The following is a 20762-nucleotide window of genomic DNA, read 5'->3' as shown; positions in this document are numbered from 1 at the left end:
CCGTTCCCCCATTGTCACCTCCACCCTCAAGGATACATTCAGACCCGTCTGCAACTCCTGCCTTTATCTGGCTCATTCTGTTTGCCCTCCAGCCTCCCACGCTGCAGGCTCCGTGCTGTGGTCTGACAACAATGCGGTGGTAGTCGGAACATTTATCTGGTCTCGTTGTTGGTGGCTTATTGGCCCCGGCGATAGGAGACTGAAGTGCTGTAGTGCAAATTAGTGACAGATCAGTTAAGCGTGACCTTAAAAAACCCTTGGCCTTGTTTAATTGGCAGTGCTGAGGCGGGCTAATTGTATAAATGGGCTGGTAATGAGACCTTGGCTTATTGTGAAAAACAACATAATGCGAGAAAATGAACATCAGTGAGCTTTCAGCGCTCGTCCCTCAAGATAAATGATGATGATGTTAGACGATCAGCGAATTGTTTCACCTCCATTGTCACAAACGCGACACTCACGCTGGAATTCAGTTGGCCCCTGCGCCCGATTCCCTCATTTGTGTGTTCTCTAACAACAGGCATGCTGAGACCAGAAGAGCACAGCGCCTAAATAAATCATTAGCAGGCAGCGCTTTAAGCAAAGAAAGCAAAATTAAATAAAACAACTGCTGCATGTGGAAGCAGCTTATTAGCTGTATCTGCCAACTGGAAGACAGATTAATGAGGTAGCGCAGAATTAGATTTTAAACAACGTCTAGGATGGATTCCCATTGGTGACAGCTGCGAGGACTGGAGGTCAGACACTAACAAAGCTGTTTTAGCTCAGCTGTGGAGACTCTGACCCTCAGCCAACAGTCACCACGGCCTCGCTTGTCTTCCTCTTGTTCTGACTCTGTTTGTCCTGATGTAGGTAAATACAGATATCTGGGAAGCCGTGTTGATTTTAACCATGTTTTTAATGAAAGCCTTTGACACATTACTGTAGATATTACCGGCAATGATGTTACTACGCTACATACAAGGACACACTTAAAAAGACGTTTTCTGTCTTATTTCTGCTTATTTTTCAGGTTATTTACATGAATTCAACATCAACCGACGAGTGATTTCTGAAAACTGGGGATTGAGTCTTTCAGTTTTTGTAAGTATCAATTTGCCTTTTCAGCTATTTCTGTCTCGCCACGTGTCTCATGCGCTCCTGCTGTCTTTCACCCACACTGAACACCTGCATCAAATGAGGTGCACAATCGGATGGGCGCGCGATGTATGCACAATTAGATACGTAGATATATAGGCGCAAAGTTACTGTCAGGCTCTAGACTACGGCTTTAAAGAAGCTTTATAGGGAAAATATCAGGGCAGCTTTGAGCAAAAACGCTTCTATGGGAAAATATAAAAATGCAAATGTCACCTAAAATTAAATGTCTAAGCTGCTATAGTATCTATAAATCTGCAATGTTAGAAAGAAGATGTGACAAAGCAAACTCTGGTACAATATCATTTTAAAAGGTGCTTTACTGTAGGTAAAAATTCTCAGAGCAAAACAGTTGCTACGAAATGTGGTATTTAGCTTAAAAAAATAGAATGGAGAATGCTGCACATCTGCATTCATATAATATTACTTTAACAATCTTTGCTCAGCTGCTGCTCGTGCAGGCTCCCTAATAAAAATGTATCTTGGATATTAAGCAAATAAAAGTGAGAAACTTAGTTGATGTTATTCTTCTCCTCCAAATGTCAGTTGGAGGTGTCATGGGAGTCATATTAATGTGGCTGAGAGGCACTTCAATAACCGCTGCGAAATGTCTCCCTCAATTCAAAGTTCATGGACATTTACCATTGTTTAATCATGCCTTCTCGCGTCACGCGCCTGTCTGCCGCTGAGCTGCCTCCGCTGCCGGCGAACGGACCCATCGTCAGTCACAACACACGGAGCGCCTGGTAGTCAGAATTAGTCAGAGCACCACTGAATGAAATCAGGTCTCAGGTGAAGCACTCTGATTGGCCAGTGCCACCTTTTGTTCAAAGATGTCTAAGGTAATTAGACGATGAGAACGGGTCCATGAAGGCTAAAAGCTAACTGGTCCCTGAACACGCGCATCCGCATCATTCTGCTCCGTCACTTGGTTCAAAAGAGAAGTTGAGGTTTTGACAGAACATCTCCACAAGTTACACCATAAAACAGGAAGTGACAAAGTCTTGGCTGCATCAACAACGTTGATATGCCCCCATTTGCAACAAGACAACATATTAAGATGTCCGTATTCAAATGACCGGGCCAAAAAATTTGGAAAATTAGTAAGTTTTAAGTATTAGGAGCTCTACCTGTGCTTGTCCCCCAACTGCAGGTTCTGGTAGAATCATCCTTTCAGATAGTTTAGAAACTACTAAACTTAAAAAGACTCAAAGCTCAAGTGTGATGTTTTCTGTTGGTATTATAAAAGTTATAAAGTTATTTTGAAATAAAAACTGCATAAAAATCTAGTGTGCCAGTTTCATTGCCACATCGCTCTACTGAGACGTCCTCATAGAGGAGCTACATCCATTGACCTACAGCTTTAATTAATCTAAAAAACATGACAGGAAGTAATTTAGTTTGTCTGCAGCACTTATACAACAAGTTTAATTACAACGGTGCAATCTAATTCGGAAACACCTGAGGATACATTAGACCATCTGAATGGGCTCTCTACACACTTTGTTAGTATGTGCTATTTATTTAATAAGCAGCAGACACTCTGCCTCACAGCTCTCAGCCCACTATCACTGCACCAGTAGAGGGAAGGATGCGGGAGCCATTTTGTCAGAAATTAAATAAACAGCCCTTCACCATAAAATGAAATTAAATAGCCCCTGAATGGTTATTCCTCATCTATTATTTATCAAATGGGCCTCTTCAGCCCACTGACCCTGCAGTGATTATGGTCAATATGTTGTTGAACACAAACCGCTCGACAAAGACCGCCTAACAAAGATTTAAATTTCATCAGCCTCAATTACTTCAGAGGATCCCCGGGCGAATTAGGGAAACTAATTGTTGCACATGTCATTACCTGGAAAGAATGTGGAAAACCCGCCTGAACTTTACTCATCCGCCGAAACTCTGCCTTTGATTAATAGCCTGCCCTTGGTATTACTCACGGGTAACCTCATTTTAAAGTTCCTTAACTAAAATAATTAAACTGTTGTTTGTTCAGGCTTGGAAACAGTTGCTGAATCAAATGAAAAGGATCGTCGCCCTTATTTCATTATTATTATTATTATGTTGTGTGTTTACTGGCTGCTGTCCTGCTTCCTTGTACTGTAGGACAGGGTTTACACAGCAGAACACAGGACCAGAGGACGCGCATTAATCTTCCTGCTACCCCATCTGTGGAAAGTAATGCATAACTAAAAGTCCGGTAAAATGAATTCACGATTTCAACCATGAACTTTTCTCCCAAAACACCATGAATCGTCTCCGCCGGATAATGCACCGCGACCCTGGAGTGTGAAATCCCTGTTGCGTTGAGAGTAGCCAGTTAATTGATTTGCAAATTATTTAAAGTTTGTGGTGCCCAGGGGAGTGCTGAGATCTAATGACGGCCCGTTTGAAAGAGAGTTCTCCTCAGGCAAATCAGAATTATGCCTAATAGTGAGCTAACAAGTGTGATGTGAGGCCTGTAGAGCAGGCGTTTAGGACTTGGTGATCCCACATTCAACCACGATCGTAGCGCGACTGAGAGGCAGACGGGCAGTTGAGCGTCACCCTCTGCCTGTGGCCTGTGCGACATGTTTAAACCAAATTAGTGGACAAAATGAAGTGCGTTTTGTTGTGGTTAGGAAGATCGGTCACTGCGCGCTCGGGAGGTTCCTCCAGCAGCACCACAACTGCATGTTCTACTGGTTTTTATTTGAAGTCGCTGGATCTGTGCGTTAATATGAAGAAGCCTCTAATCTCGGCTCATTAGCAGCCGCTGTCATTCAGACACACGGTGTCGGCCTGATTTAAATAAAATGAAATGAAGATAGTTGTTTCTGGTCCCTTGGCTTCACTCATTGCCGTAAACATATGCTCTGTGCCCCGCTCCTTTCCATCTTATTTATGACTTTAATTTGTTGTGTGGGGTGCACAAGAAATCAAATTTAATCCAATCCTCCCAGGGACCCTGTCATATAATAACATGGTAATTTCTGTGTATCCTTTTGAAAAATGAGGAAATTAATTCTTCCTGACATGTTCTAATTATTCCAGTGTGAACGGCGGATGGGCTCCCCGCCTTCCTCCCCATCCCCCCAGCCCCCTAAGTGTCAGTTGCCGACGGGTGGCGAGGTGCTAATGCTGACCAGCAGCGCGTTTAATTTGAAACATGAGCAGACACCTTTCAACACACCTTCCTAATGTTGGAGTGGCTCACACAAATTAATTCACTACTCATCTGGCAGCTCTGACTGAGGTGTGTGTGTGTGTGTGTGTGTGTGTGTGTGTGTGTGTGTGTGTGTGTGTGTGTGTGTGTGTGTGTGTGTGTGTGTGTGTGTGTGTGTGTGTGTGTGTGTGTGTGTTTGTTTTAGAGGATGGGATCAATGGGACAGCCGTGTCATTATTAGAGGTAACATAAGGTTTGTCTGTGTCCGTGTGACACAGTGTATTTGCACATTTGCATATTTGTGTGTGTGTGTGTGTGTGTGTGTAGACACATTAACTGACCAGGTATCGCTACACTTCCTGTCTCTGGGTGTTGAGCTGGTAAATCTGCCTGGTGGGACATTGGGAGTGCTTGGACAGCTTTTTCTTCTTAGTTCTCTCTTCTCCCGAACCTTTTCACACATGCCCCTGCTCCACTGAGAGCAGTGGAAGGCTTATTTAATTAAACTGTCATCAGGCAGTCTTTAGCTTATCACTTCAATTTACATAGGGACACGGCCACTGGAGATACAGCTGAACAATAATGTCAAGGGTTAAGATCATCCTTTTAGTTCCACTTGCACATTTTTGGTTAATAATATTAACAATATCCAAAATATCAGCATAAAAAGCACAAAAGTCTAACTGTTAAAATATTAATTGTTTATTGTGATTCCTGCCAGGACTCCTCGCTGAACACATGCAGGCTTCACAGAGAAGAAATGTGTTTCCACTCTAATTATGTACAGTATCTAAGCAGTTAAGACAGGACGAGAGAAAATAAACAAACAAAATTTAGTGAACTTTGGAGTCGGGTTAAAACCACTGAACTGAAATTGATTTGGTATGTGTGTGTGTGTGTGTGTGTGTGGGTGTGTGTGTGTGTGTGTGTGTGTGTGTGTGTGTGTGTGTGTGTGTGTTGTCTCTGGGTCGTAGAACAGAGGGCTCATAACTGTGGCGTCATGGTTGAGGAAAAAAGAACATGGCTTAGTGAGCGGTGGGTGGGTCCCCCCCATGACTCAGTGAAGGGAGAGGCGTCAACATGGCCGCCCGGCCCACAGGGATTAAAGCGCCCCCCCCACACACACACACACACCCCGCAGGGTTAATCACTGACATTTTGGATCCATGCAGAGGGAGCAAATGCATTCTCCATCACTGTGGAAGAACTGAGACATAAGCCACCGGTTCTGCGGGCAGATCTGCCTCATAAGCTTCTTTCCACTCAGTCCACCAGGGTGTTTGGAGTCCTGCTTGGCTTTTTTAACAAAGCTGAGGTTCCTGGATCAGTGCAGCCTCTCGCTCTCTGCACCCTCATCTTTGGATGCTGCTACGTCCCCACATCTGGGTTTGTTTAAGGAGAACACCGAGTCAACTGGCTTGTAGTCACTGTTGGGGTCCGCGAAGCTAGCGTCTGCGTCTGGGTGTGCGCAGCGCGCTACGTGAGCCCGTTAATGACTGAAGGCTGCGAGTGCCGCCTCGTGCCAAGACCCACATGGCTGCTGGCGGTGCATTAAATCAGCAGTCAATTTGACTGGAAGTTTGAAATCTGGGCTAGGTTAAGGGGATGTGCTGAAGCCGCGTTAATAGCTAGCTTGTTGTCCATATGGTACTGCTTTAATAGAGCACATTTGTTGCAGATGGTGGGAGACTTGGTTAGGCAGAGGCAGCTCTTGGCAGGGCCCCGTTCCTCGAAAGGGCTGCCGTGCTGCTCCGGCCGGCCCCAGCCAACTCAGTGATGTCTATCCTCCCTGCTTCTCCTCCACCGAAACGCCTGCCCTTGAATTATGGCCTAACCTTCATTTGAAGGCATTCTTGTTTCCTTGTATTCGGCGAGGAGCGAATACAATGTGGCGCAGTCACTTTTTCCTCAGTTCGGTCCTTTGCGCTCCAAAACCGCACTTTTGCTTCCATAGGCTAAGTTCAGTTGTTTCTGACCACAATGGGAGCGCAGACAGCCGGCACAGCTGGGGAAACACAAGCGCACAGAAAGCGAAAGGACTAGAACCCAGGATAAAGATAGAAACAGAGCCCGGCCTAATCTATCGCATTTTCTCTCATGCTGCTTAACCGTTTTAAGAGCGGGTCCGAAAAAAAAAAATCTAACAGGTGCCAGTAAAATAAATAAATATACATGCCATCACTGGATAAAATTGAAAAAAATGTATTTTTGCATTGCATAATAAACATCTGCAGTGCTTCCACCCACTGTGAGTGGAGGGTGGACTGTCTCCGCTTGTGTGCGCCCGCCGTGGACTGTGTGCTTTTTGCACTCAGATAAGTGAGGAAACACGCTTGATCTGCTCTGCACTGTTTGACGGTTGTTTTCTCACGTTGTCACCGGCTTAGCGTGCTGCGCCGGGGTGATGGTATTATGTGCACTCGGCCCAGCTGAGGGGAGCGACAGCAGAGCGGCGGCGACCCGGGCTGCGCCACTCCCGCCTCCCCAGACACCTTATTGTGAGAAAAGTCTCAGCTGAACCCTCCGGGCCTTGTGGATCCACTGCCTCGCTAAGTGCCGGCCAGACTGAAAGGCACAGTGTCCTTGGGCCCAACTCATTCTTTCCATTCTCTCACAGGCTTTGTCTCACGAGCCAAGAGAGCAAGGGGAGAAAATGCCAAATTACACCCATGTCACTAAAACTTAAGGTGTTAAAGGGCTGAGATGTCGTTGGCTGCTGTGGCCTGTGTTATTCACGAGGATTTGCATGGGCAGGGTTTTAACACAGTATGTTCAGTAGGCAGTATTTTGTGATTTGTACTGAAACAACCTGAATCTTTGCGTCCGTCTGCTCCTGAAGTTAAAAGTTATGAAAGCGAATAACAGGACATCTGGGCGATGACATGCTGAAATGAAATAGCCCGTGGTACGACTGAAAATATTGTTGCAAGACCTCCTCGCCGTATTCCGGCGGCTGCACGTCTTTACGAGGCGCGGTGCGGCATCTGAGAGTCGTTTCAATTTCACCCGCTGACAAAAGTTCCACTTGCAAATTGTGTTCTCTGTAAATGCTGCACGTGCGGGCCCCCAATCCGTTCCCGCCCAATCCTAACACAATAAAAGCCTTCAGAACGCAGAGCAGTAACGGGGGCTAATGGAAACCCGCTGGACGGGATCTTCGGCGGCCGTCGCCAGTGTTGTGTGGGCGGGGCCTCTGCGCGACCCCTGCGAGCGGTGACATCATCGCCACCGCATCCCTGCGCCTCACTCGCCGTTGCCAACCGCAGCGCGCGTCCTCTGCGGCCGGGCTCCCAGAAGCCACAGGGGCCTCGCCACACATGCGCTGCATCTGGACCACCGCCGCCTCCGCGGTCGCGCTGCCGGGCGCACACGTACGTCTATATACGCACGCGGCCGTGGAAAAAGGCCGTATGGCGATCGGCAGGCGGAGTCTATTTGATGCAAACATATCATCAGGCTCTCGCTGCAAAACCCATGTTGTATGCAAATCCACTCCCTCCACGGAAAGAGGTATAATTAATGATGTCAGTTCATAAAAAGAGGATGGGTTCGTAGCCATATTTCTGCTTTAATTAAAGACATGACTTATTATAAGAAGATGTATGCTCTGTGTGCTTTTCTTTCTTTCTTTCTTTCCTCTCTCTCTTTCTTTCTCTCCCTCATTCTTCTTCTTCATCTTGATTATCACTCGTTTCATAGTGAAAATGGTTCTCTGTGATTTTTTCCTGCCAGAACCCCACACGCTGACATGGAGGGCTTTCTTCGTAGCAGCTTTTTACTGAGGTTAGTTTCATTTCCGTTGTTGTCATTCAGGAACACGGGCCGGGCAGGGGTGGTAACAGGCTAACGGGGCGGTGGGGGTAAACTTTGTGAGACATTGTTAGCTTTAGACTTTGTCCTGTGTGTGCGTTGTGTATATATTTGAACAATGTCGTACATGGATTCCCGCATATTTACCCAAGCTGTGTGTGATGATTGTGTTCATGTACTGAGTGGCGTGTTCACCCTGAGAGTCACCAGTCAAACTGAAAGCTCACACACGCACACACACACACACACACACACACACACACACACACACACACACACACACACACACACACTGTACAGTCGTTTGGTCTTCTTCAGGTTTAAGAACCTGCAGGTCGGGATTTTTGTGTCTACACGCTTTCCACGATCACTCTCCCAAATGTGCCTTCGCTTAAAAACCCAGTTGTGGGATGTTGGGGCAAGTGTGATGCACTGTTGTTTCCTGTTGTGTTCTGTGTTTGTATTCAACCTACAGCTCCATAAAGATTTACATTTTTGTCTTTACCCTTCCTGTGATTCTAATTAAAAATTTGTGCTGTCATTACACACAGAGGAAGTAAATAAGAGAGCGTATTTACCATTGGCTCCTTTCCTAGTCAACCACCTTCTCTAGGCTCCAGTGTTGCTCCCTAATTAGGGTTGGCTCATTAGAAGCCACAGCAGCAGCATCTGCCTTTCAAAGCTGCTGTCAGCCAAACTTTACTAAAGCTAATGAATCCTCTTTGATTTCTTTTTCAAAAGGTCACTTATTTGATTAAATTAACAGCATTTTTTTTTCTCCCGCTCTCTCTCTCGGAACTGTTGGGGGTATTTTAAAGAAAGGACAATTTGATACCATTACTCTCGCTAGTCAAAATGTCCTTCAGGGATTCAATAGGAATATTTCTCATGCGTTTAAATTTATTTTATTTATCTTTTGAATTCTAACATTTGAAATGTCTGGAGTACTGCATTTAAAAACTTGATAAATAAAGAAGTCGAGTTCTTAGTGATGACAAAATTAAGAATAGGACAAAAGTTAATTGTGCAGAATTATATTTCAGAAGCTACATTCTTTACCCACAGGCATTTCTGAATTATTTTATTTGAATAATTTTAACCAAATGATTTATAAATTACACATATAACACAGATATGCACACACACAGTAAAAGCGTTAAAAACTAAAGAAGCATTTTACTGCATTTCACAGGGAATATTACTAAATTAAATCTTACAACTCTCAAACAAAAAAACAACAGCAACAAAAAAAACAGGCTGACAAGACACATGACCTTTGACCTTGGCTGTTTCTCAACAATTTTCTTTTGTTCTCATACTTGTGAGAAAACACAGATTATTCTAAGTAAACACATTACTGCAGTGGTAATCCACATCCTTCTGTCAGCGTCCATTTTAATTAAAGGACAAGCGCCAGTAGAAAGATATCACAAACTGACTGGAGATTGGAGGCCTCAACAATCAGGCTGAGATTAAAGGCAGGCTTTGCTTCAGGCTTGGCCCTTTTGCTGGGATAAGACTTGTGTCCTGCAGTGGGCTGAGGGGGGGGGGGGGGGGGGGTAAAGGGGTAGAAGAGGATAGAAACATGGGTCGGATGGATGCAGCAGTCTGACCTTCCTCCAGCCAAGAATCCCAGTTTCTGTTCTCCCACTTCTGAAGTGGGTCAACGGGGGCTTTCTGAACATGCTCACACTTTTCTGCCTTATGTGCAGATGTTATCGAGTTCTGATACTGTACTTGGTGTCTCAGTCATGCAACGGATGGGCCTGCTATGATTGAAATGACTCATAAGTTTGGTTGTGAGTCACACGCAGTGGGTTTTAATAGCCGCAAAGCTGCTTCCTAATGGCACCTGATACGTCAAACTCTCTTCATGCGATGGGGAGAACTTTGAACTCTTTGAAAGCCTTTGTACTGTCTCCTAAAAATAATAGGAGTCTGTTTAAAATTCCTAACATTTACACAAAGCAAAATATTTCTCAACTACTGCAGAAGATCTGTGAACCACAGTGTCTCTAACAACTATTCATGCCCATGGTATTGTGAGCCTCACGGTTCTTTTCCCCTCAGCTGAAAAGAAGATGCGTTTTCATATTGGATCAATTTTTTATGTTTATGAAAGACGTTTACAGGTTTTTGTTTGTGTAGTCAAAGAGACTGAGAAAATGAGAGTGAGAGTGGGAGAGAAAGGGGAAGTTAGAGAGACAGAGCATGGAGATGTGAACACAGAGAGAGAGAGAGATATCTTCAGCCTGTCTACTCCCAGCGGGCAGGACCTCCCCCTACATTTCTGCCATTATTTGATGTAATGAAAGGAGAAAGTGTGTAACATTGAGATTGTTAATTAATTTAGTCTAACAAGATGAAGATAAATGAAACCCACTGAAGGTTGACTAGGCTAAGGGGCCCACTTAGCATTCCTCCTGCCCTCGAGCTCTGTCTCTCTTACTCCTGTTACAATAGAGCACAGTTAATAGGTGCAGCACTGTGTTTGCACAACCCTGCTGAGCTCTCACCCAGCGAGTTGCCATGTGGAACTTTTTGACAAAATATTTTATTTCTTAACTTCTATTTATCACCATCTTTTCTCTGGGATGCTTTAATTTCCAAATGGCTGCGCTGCACTTATAATGCAGTTAGTTTTACAGCGCAGATATGTAATTATCTAATTGAGGTACCTTGCCATGTTTGATAACGCTCGCTTGACGTACATGTACAGTGAAATAAATTGACTTTACATGTATGTGGAGAAGCACTGATCAAACATGACTACATCATTCTTTCAGGAGCACAGCTTTATTATAGCTGTTCAAATATATTTATGCGACTATATATTTTTATAAAAACAGAGGGAGGTTACATAAATGGCGATTCTCTCCAGCGACTATGTGGCCCCTTCACATCAGCCTGTGTGACTCCCAGCCTTTCACCATATGAATGGTCCTACTCTAATGCGGCTTGGGGGCTATTTGAGCGGCAAGTTGGACAAAAAGCAGAAAGGACTTTTTTTTTTTTTTTTTTACAAAGCCAGACAGTTGTCTTCATCCGCAGCCGCTACAAGCAAATCAGTAGTCTATCGAGGTTCTTCCTCAGTGGACACTTTGTACAGGATCTTCATGGCAGCACAGACCAATCATTATGCCACCCATTCTTTGCTTCTTTTAGTTCTCAAGTCATCAACAATGGGTTGTTGATTGTATGGAAAACACCAGAACAATTATGTCCTCTGTTATGGTGGCAGGGCAGTGTTTTAAAGTGCAATCCCCGATAATGGCCTCATTATTGTTATTCTTGGAGCGGGCCTCAGGAAAAAGACGTAGCTGCCTGTAGTACGTCATTATTTCGTAAATTTCGATTAGCTCATCATGCTGTCTCCTGGCAAACAGAATCATAGCTAATTAAAAGTGAATGAGTGCTCCTTCCCCAGACTTAAAAGGTAGCACTTGATAGGCTGGTAATATGAAAAAAGTGGCAAAAAAAGGAGGATTAGAGCCGTTGCCCTGGTAACTTCAACTTCCATCCATGAGGGAACAATGAACTTGTGTTCCTCCGCCACGTCGGCCTTAAAAAAAACACAACCAGAAAGTAAGGAAGTGAGTGTTCTGAAAGGACAAGACCCTTTTTAACAACAAAGTGGGACCCAAGCCTAATAGGCTCTTTGGTGTGAGCTGTTAGACGTGTTCACGGGGGGATAGAGGAGCAGAAAGGTCAATGTGTAATCCTAGGACAGTGGAGGCTGTCTGGAGGTTTTACAATAGCAGTTTGTTTGCTGAACTTGTTTCTCCTCCAACAAACATTCAAACATGAGCATTCTGGCCATTTTGGAAATTGTAAAAGAAAACAAAAATATTACTAGTAAAAGAAGTCTCCCGATGTGATGATGTGAGGGGATGAGATGCCCCACAGCCAACAAAATGTATACACTCCCTCAGCTGATTAAGTAAACACAAACAAGATGCCAAAGATTTGGACCAATTAGACGGAGCCGTCAGAAGCTGTTTGAATTCTCCCTTGCATCTCTTTTACTGATACCACTGGATCTGCACAGCTTTCTGTCCGTCTGTCTCCCACTCTGTTGGAAACAACATAAAGACTCTTTAAAAAAAACACCTTAATATTTAACTAATGCACTCTTGACTTGCACAACAGCATTTCTCGGCTTCTTTTGGAGTTTTCATTTCCATTAAACACAAGGCATACAATGTTGTAACCTCAGCAATTTAGTTAAATCATTAAAACTCTAGAGGTGAGAACTGGTGAAGGAAATACTGGTTGTTATGAGTAATACATTTCCATAATGTTCTTTTTATTTCGTCTTGCAATAAATCAAGTTTCTTAGGCATTAGTCGAAATAAAAGCGTTGGATGGGCTTGTAGTTATAGGTGCTCTGAAGAGGAACACTCCTGCTCTAAAACCCTGTTGAGTTATAATGATCCATGACTATGAAGGAACAGTATGTGTTTCTCTGGAGTTTTATGTCCCTTATTACAGCTGCAATATGTCTGCTCACATTAAGCTAATTTATAGCCGAGGTCAGCGTAACAGCAGTACAGGTTAATGAATTTGGCATTACTAATTAAACGTTATTGAGGGATGAATATGAATCCTGTGGCAGGGCGGGACAGCAGAGGAAGGGTGAGGAGAGGAGAATGGGACGGACGACTTTCCTGCACTGACTCTGTTCCCCAGTCCTTCCTCAGTCCTGTTCCATCCAGACACAGTGGTGCGTCGCTAATCGCTTACATGATTAGTGACTTGTTAGTAATTCATTTTCTGATGTCAATAATAAAAATACTGCAGAATCATCAAGTTTTTGACACTTGCAACTTAAAAACAGAAATTTTATGACCTTGTAAAAGTAGAATTAATGGCAGAGCTGAATAATCTAGAGCCCACTTACTGTAGTTTAGTCAAGCAAAAAGCGGTGAAGGTAACAAATATTGTCATATTAAAAATATAGTGCTACTGTAGGAGTCTCAGCGAAAACTGTCTCAGCTACTTTCACCTTCTAAACTGTTTCAGGGCTTGTTTTGATGTGCACGCATGCCAGCCTTATGTGATTTATTCGTGTATTGTTGAGGACTATGTACTACATGCACAGTTTAAATGCTTTTCTCCTGCCACTCGTTCTCTCCATCTTTTATTTTCACTAGCGTCTCTACACTCCATGTCTGACATACTCTCCCTGAGAGCTAAGCCTTTCAATTTAGATTTCAATTATCATGTTAGTTTTGTGATTAGACTTTAGTCCTTCAGGAATCAGACCTCTCTGCTCCTCTCTATTCCACTCTATTCCACTTCCCCTGCAATCACATTGCATCTGATGAATTGCGCATATAATTACGGAAGTTATTGAAAATGCAGATCGCTGCTGACTCTTGGTGTGTGGCTCATAATGCATCAGCTCTAACTGTATCAAACAAGGGTCTCTGATAAAGACCCACTCCGATAATGAGAGAGGGCCAATGTATGCTATTAGTCAGAGATAACAGACACTACAAAGGCTGAGACTCAATTAAAACAGATCCACAGCATAATCTGTGTCACACTGTGTGTGTGTGTGTTTTTGAACAACACTCAGGCCAGCGAGGGAGCTCTGCTCTACCATTACAACCAGCACAGCAGAGACCAGTTTAAGTGGCCAGCCAGCCAGCGTACAAGGTGTTTATGAATCAACCAACATGAGGTATTTCCCCCATGTTACAGTATGTTGCTACCATCGCCTTCCACTCCGTCCCATGATGCAATTCCTTAGGGCTTTCCAAAGAGAGGAGTGAAGCACTTTACAGGCACACCCACAGGAGGAGGATGTGGGAAATTTTCAAACTTTTGCTTTTCAGAGAGCTTTCCTAAAACCTGGCTTGTAAGCAAAGGTCTCTCATGTTATAATTTTTTTTGCATTTTTCTGTCAAAATACCAGGGATTTGTTATTGGCTTTTAAAACAAACACATTTTTCCCCACATAAAACAAGTCTTAAAAGGCTCATAAGCTCACGTTTCACACACAATTGAGAATAGAGGGAAATGGGGAAAAACAGGTCCCGTATTTTTAGCGTCTTGTAGTGATGCAGCTTCCATTTATAGCAGCTGTGCCAGGCTAATGCTGGAGAGCTGCCCTGCTGAACCACAGAGGATGCTTTATGGCCCAAACAAACTCACAACAATAAATAACGAACAATCTTCCTCCTGAGTGGCTGCTACTAACAAACCTGTGAACTTCTGCCGTTTTATTTTCTCTGACACTGGCCTTTATTTTTGTAACAAAAAGACTCATCCGGGCTGCGCCTCCTGGTAAGTGCAGAGTCTGGAGTGAGGCTCATTTTACTCACTGTAACTGTCATAGTTTATTCATAAACATCACATTACAGCAATTTGTGTTTACGGCCACGCACTAAAGATAGTGCAGCAAATTAGAACAAACCAATCATTGATCCGGCATGTTGTGAAAAGTAATGGCTCCTTTGTTGGCCCACATCCTGTGGTCACAGTGGCAGGTATTAGAAGCATGGCTGCTGCTGGATCGTTTTCACTGTCATGGCTGTCTGCTGTAATTAAGACCGGGAGCGGGCTTTTAGCACAAGCCACTGTGGCACTTTACCCACTCCCATGTATATTATGAGGTTAATAGGATTGAACATGTTTATACCAACTGGTAGCTTAACAGGAGGTCAGAAAAGTGACTTAAACTTTGTTAAGGGGCTTATGCTGCAGATAGCGTAACGCTGGCGGACTAATGGGCCCTAACAGAAAATACACAACTTATAGGTGGTTCTTGTGTTCGCTGTTAAATGCCTTAGTGGTCTGTAAAAAAATTAAAATGAAAGGGCACAGGACCACCGGGATTTAACTGCCCTTTGCTGTGCCGAGTGTGTTGCAAGTGTAACGACCTTTGTCAAGTTCCAGCTATTGTTTGCAGATTGGTTACACACTTTACAGGCTGTGAAAGACACATCTGCTGCCTGCTGCAGCTCAGCAGAGAATAGTAGACAGTGTGTGTGTGTGTGTGTGTGTGTGTGTGTGTGTGTGTGTGTGTGTGTGTGTGTGTGTGTGTGTGTGTGTGTGTGTGTGTGTGTGTGTGTGTGTTAATGGGGTCCTCAGCTACCCTGTTGTGCAGCCCAGCTTCAGTCCCTATCCTCTTATCAAATATTTGTCTGGCCTTCAGTCCTCGCTTGCCTTCCATTCTGTTTGCTTTGTTTATTGAAATCTTTCTCAGGCAGATTGATAAACTTTCTAGAACATTGGCTACACAATGCCAGTGTTTGCGTTCATCTGGTGTCTTTCTGTTTCACATAATGTATTTATATTTAAAAATGTACACAAGTTATATTACAGAGATTTGATGCTTTCTTTTTATGGAAAGTGACCCCAGGAATTGTGGTTTAACAATTTAGAGCCTTAAAATCACAATATAAAATCAAAATCTCCATATCTATATAATGTGTTTTTGATTAATTTTCTGATTGAAATCTGAAAGGTGGCCATAAATGTTTTGGAACAAAGCGCCTCTTTGTGTGAATGGGGCCCCAATTGAAATGGAGGAGTAGTTTGAGATTACCAGATTATTCCCTACAAGCACACTGAGTGAGGGAGCGAGGCACAGCGAGCCACAGCCCTGCACCGTGCTGTGCTGGGGCTCAGTATAATGAGTGCGGTGGCAGGGAACCACAACAGAGCCAGGGCAGAGGCTGCCTGGGAACCAGAGGCCCGTGGCCCCAAGCCAAACACACACACAAGTCCTGCTGCACACTTGTGGCTTTTTAAGAAAGCAATTTAGTTAATGATTTCATTTTGAAGCACGGCCACGATGCATGTGTCTTCTCGACAAATCGGGAGACGAATAAACTGACTGAGGCGAAGGTATCGGTAAACACAGGCTTCCCACGGCGGCCGCTGAGGAAAATAACATGCATGTAGTGCAATGTGCCGATGGTTGGACACAGTGCAAAAGGCCTGTGGTACAGTACAGTAGGTGTAGTACTTGTGGCTCCCCTGAACAAATGCAGAGAAGTAGAGAACAGTCTATGAGTGGTCGGACACATGGTTAACAGCAAACTGCTGAGGCATTTTGTGTTTCAGTCAGCGTCTAATCCACTACAGCGCGCGCTTCCTCCGGAGTGGAAATACAGCACATTTTTCTGTTCAACCATGTCTGTCAGCCTTCTGCTTTTATTAGGCTACTGTATGTTCCGCGTTCATTTACACAGGTTTTCTCTGTGCCGGCCCATGAATGAAACCAACTTAGCATTTCTGAAACACCGGCCTGTATGGCGTCTGTGAATCACATTTTCGGGCAATTTCTTAGATCAGTGGTTGGGCTCTCTGCTTCTGCTCGTCAGATCTCATTTTATCTGCAGGCCCTCTCTTTTTTTGTATCAGCTGTCAATCAGTTTGGTAACTTTTAACCACCTCCAAACAGAGCTGGGTGCCAGCCATTCATTTAGTCCTTCACTTTTGCTCGCCTGCTTCCCGTCCAGACTGTCAGAATGACACACACTGTTGACCATGCTTTCTATTCAGCACTGGCAAATTAATTGGTTTCAGTGGTTTAAATCAGCAATCAATGTCAGTTTCTCAACATAATAAGCCTTAATCATAAATCTTTGAGGTGTGGCTTGCCTGACCCCTATTCATCATAGCTCTGCTAGATGGCCTCATCTGGGTGGAGCAAATGAACTACCCCTGTTTTGATTTTCCAATTGACGTGTCACATGAAACATGGTTACTCTCTCCCCTCCCCATTTCTATCCCAGACCTCCTTCGTCTCACAACCACACAACCACGTGAAAAAAACCATGCACACGCACACACATACACAGGTCCAAAGACAAAGAGGCACCAAGTCCAGTTGTGGGGGGAGACACGTTTCTGTGCCTTCCCTGAATGAATACCATTAATTTATTTCAAAAGACAAAAAGAATAGGAGAGTAAAAAAAGGGTGGTGGGTCTAACTGTAGCTAATGAGCTGTTGTCCTCCCAGACCCTAGAATCAGAATAGAGTAGCTTAATTACAACAGTGTTGATGCTAATTCCCCCCAGCCCCCCCAGCTACAGAAGTCCATTTGTGAGAAGAGAATGGAAAGGAACAAAACTGCTATTCTTTCCTGGAGGCATTGTAAAATTGCCAATTTGGTGACCGGGACGTGTGAAGCAAACGACATTAGGAAAAACAGAAAAGGTACAAGGATAGTGACGGAGAAAGTCGACATTCCAGATGTCCAGACCAAACCGACACTCGTACCAAACCCCAGTTCTGCTGGGCACCGATGCTGCCAATGATGACTTCATGACTGAGGCCCACAGTTCTCCTGCCATGCAGTGCAGAAACCCTTCCCCCATCCACCCCCACTTCCATAAACCATTCACAGTCACCAGTGCCCATGCCCGTCCGGCTCTCTGGAAATTTGCCTTAATAGTTGGCCATTGTTCAGGAGTGTTCGGCCTAAAGTCCAAAATTGTGGCGCTTTTTGATTTTCCTGTCTCCCCCCAGAGCAGTCTGCTCCTCTAGAGATTTCTATACATCCTTTGGACTTATTGTGCATCTCTTTGGTAACTTGGGATGTGCTCCTCCACTTCGGTTCTCACCCCCCAGCTAGCTCCTCTACTCACTTTTCTGGCAGCTGTGAGAGATGTTACACTCGATTTGTTGAAGTGCAGCCATTTGCTGCGAACTCTCCAGTGAACAGAAGAAGTTATCTTTATAAATGACAGAATGGACCTGGCCTCAATGGAGCTTTGTTTACTGTTTTACCAAAAGGAGGGGGTCCCCACTCTATATTTCATCTGTCACTGTTGCTTTTCTTTCCTTCGACAATGCTCGATTGTTTCCGGGAAAATTTCAGGTTCCATGAACAGGAGAATTCTGTATTATTATGTTCCTGCCAAATTCCGATCTCTGTTTTCTTTCTCCGGCTCACAAAGGGCTCATAACTTACTGTCAGCTACGAGGCAAGCCACAAAGCTCCACTGTTGCTCAGCAAATAGGGTTGTGTTGGTTGATGGCTTGACTCGCTGTGAGGTTTGCTTAAGTGCAGCAGCAGCAACAACGGAGGGCTCTTTGGGAACTCCACCATCCCAACAGGCCCAGCCAAAAGAGACAGCAGCAGAATAAAAGAGGACATCTCCTGTCATATTATTGTTTTTGCCTTGTGCAGAACAGTTCAGCTGGTGAGGGGGACTGACAAAGTTGTTTTCCTGCTGCTGTTTGTGTCTTCGAGTGTGCTCCTTCTTCCTGTCTGAGACAGAATGTTCAGCATATTCCTCTTGTGGGTAATTTCTGCAAAAGAATGATGCAAGTCCAGAAAAAAAAAGGACAGTGGATGGCCACCCTTCATTTGTGAACGCATACGCATGAGCGAACCTGTATGTGTGTCCTGGGGAACTGAGAGGCTGTTATACCATCCAGCTCTGAGCTTGTGTCCTGGGATCAGGAAAAAGGGCCAATGGCACAGGGGACCAAGGAGGAGGAGGGGGAGGAGGGGGAGGGGGGAGGGGGCAACGAGGGATTCGGTGTGTGAGTGCTCATCGACCCTTCCTGAGTAGACAGACAGGGACACTTAAGCACTCTCACACCTGCATCTCCCTTTGCTTGTGTGGGGGGCAAGGACACCAACCACGCTGTCATGGCAGCTGCACAAGTGTTTAAAGTGAGATACAAGGCAGTTCCTCCAGCAGCAGATTATTGCAAATAATTTACCCTGCAAAGTAATTATCAATGCTCTGCTCAATATGTAAAGTGTGCACTTCAGGTGGCTTGCTTAATTTGCTCTGCGTGGCTATCATCTGAGTGTAGATTTTAGCTGTGGTAACTGGGGCACTTTCTAATAGAGAAGCCATCAGGAGAGAGTGTGAAGTGAGGATGAAGTGCCGCCGTAATTGAGTTGACTTTTTTCAGGGGAAGGTCAACAATAATGGAGGAACAATTTAAACAAATTCATTTAGACAACTCTCCAGTCACCGTACAGTAGGTTAGTCAGTTAGGAAATCCGCATTTTGCCAACCATTTGCCATTTCTAATATCATTATCTGTAATTACTTTGCCGACAAAGGCTTAAGAGATTTAAATCAATTTGTGTAGTGCTCAAAGTGACTTAACGAAAAGAAAGAAAAGAGCTCTCTTTTCTGATTTACCTGTTTTTAAAGCTGAAAGAATAATACGACAGACAGAATGTGTGTGTGTTTCTGTGTGTGTGTGTGTGTGAGTGAGCGAGAGAGAGAGAGAGAAAAAGAGACTAACTGTGCTTGGTGTACAGCCCACATTACGAGTTGATTATGTATCCAGGAACCTGGCTGCTGCACAGCATGGCACAATCACAATGGAGGGTGATAATTTAATTGTGCTAAACGGTGGATTCCGTGTCAATGCTCCTCCAGCTGGGAGCTGTCAGGTAGTAATATCTCATTATGGCAGGTGAAGAACCCAGAGGAACCCTACCATGACACCTGTTACAACAGGAGGAACCCCTGAAGGGAAGCCACAGATGACTCTCACACACAGCCAGCCATGCCAACGCACGTGTAGAGCCCCTCCACTGATTCTTTACATACTTCTGCATACTTCATATTCTAATTTAATAATACTTTTTTTTCATTTGGACATTAAATGAAGTAAACAAACATTTCAAATATATTTTATATATAGCAATGCAGCTTTTCCTATAAACAAATGAAACCAATGTTATGAGCTGTTGTTTTTATTGCTTTAAACAAACAAATATATTTTATTCATTTATTGTGACTTTTTGTTCTATTCTTTCCATAATTATAATTGATTAATTAGCTGTGCTGGACTTGAGAAGTTTAAGCCCTTTTATTTCTCAATCTTATTTATCTTCCGGTTTTTAATAATTCACTTGTTTTATTTTCTTCTCCTGCCTAATAATGCGTGAAGGAGGATGATACAGAACGCCTGCAGGGATTTCAGCTCAAAACTCAAAAGGTGCAAGACATCGACAGCGGGACGGACGAGTGGGCGTGTGGGCGGGCCGTGGTAGCGGGTACATGGTGTGGAGTTACTTATCGCCATTGTCTATAAAAGGTAAACAGTGTGACAGAGCAGATCCAGAGGGTGAAAGTCAGTCAGACCCTTTTATGATGAAAGAGGAAACGGGATAGCTGAGGACACATGGCCCCACGGACCGACCCCAGGGACCCCCCGGTTGAGCGGTGCACAACACTTCTAATACTTGCCAATTATGCAGAGGTTGTTGTGCACGATGATGAAACATTATCGCCGGGAACAATTCATGACTCAAAGCATTCCAGGCCATATGAGCCCCTAATCCTTCAAATGTGTGCAATATTGTCAGCTATATATAGGCCCGTTCTGCTGCCCAACTGATCCTCCCTCGTGTCTGCCTCCAGTCTTCAAAGTCACTGGGGCTTTGTTTTTTGGAGAAACAGCCCGAAAGGCAGCGTTCGATGCATTTATCGATTGCGTTGGTTTGTTCGCTGTCCATTGTTATTGTGTAATCAGGCGTAAAGGAGGGCAGCTTGTCAGGGATTTATCAGCCACAGTACCTCTCCAGTTCACCACGCTCTCGCTGTTTAGTATTAAAAGCAGATTTTCCTTAGCTGATTTTCCAGAGAAGCTGGTTAAATTATTAATGTGGTTAAAGTTATTTCAACGGCACCAGAATACACTGCAGTTGTACAAACGGGGCTATTC

The 20762-nt window shown here is 44.2% G+C and overlaps 1 protein-coding gene and 1 long non-coding RNA gene across 16 annotated transcripts in view; one reads left to right on the top strand and one right to left on the bottom strand.

Annotated features, from left to right (window-relative positions):
* sox6 (SRY-box transcription factor 6) overlaps positions 1-20762 on the top strand; it is a 118373-nt gene that overhangs the window by 19469 nt on the left and 78142 nt on the right. For 11 of the 15 annotated variants that reach the window (XM_029143384.3, XM_029143385.3, XM_029143390.3 and 8 more), the window contains exons 2-3: positions 1013-1083; positions 8021-8071. In XM_029143384.3, the coding sequence (XP_028999217.1) occupies positions 8037-8071 (35 nt within the window). In that variant the 5' untranslated portion in view covers positions 1013-1083; positions 8021-8036. The remainder of the gene's footprint in view (positions 1-1012; positions 1084-8020; positions 8072-20762) is intronic. The other 4 variants (XM_041069941.2, XM_055507249.1, XM_029143391.3 and 1 more) reach the window with 1 other exon arrangement.
* LOC114851744 (uncharacterized) overlaps positions 9099-20762 on the bottom strand; it is a 50987-nt gene continuing 39323 nt past the window's right edge. Inside the window, exon 3 of the long non-coding RNA XR_005897409.2 lies at positions 9099-12170. This is a non-coding gene — a long non-coding RNA (uncharacterized LOC114851744). The remainder of the gene's footprint in view (positions 12171-20762) is intronic.

Source organism: Betta splendens, chromosome 3, assembly GCF_900634795.4.
Source record: "Betta splendens chromosome 3, fBetSpl5.4, whole genome shotgun sequence".
NCBI lineage: Eukaryota > Metazoa > Chordata > Actinopteri > Anabantiformes > Osphronemidae > Betta > Betta splendens.
This window is presented reverse-complemented; position numbering and strand designations above follow the sequence as displayed.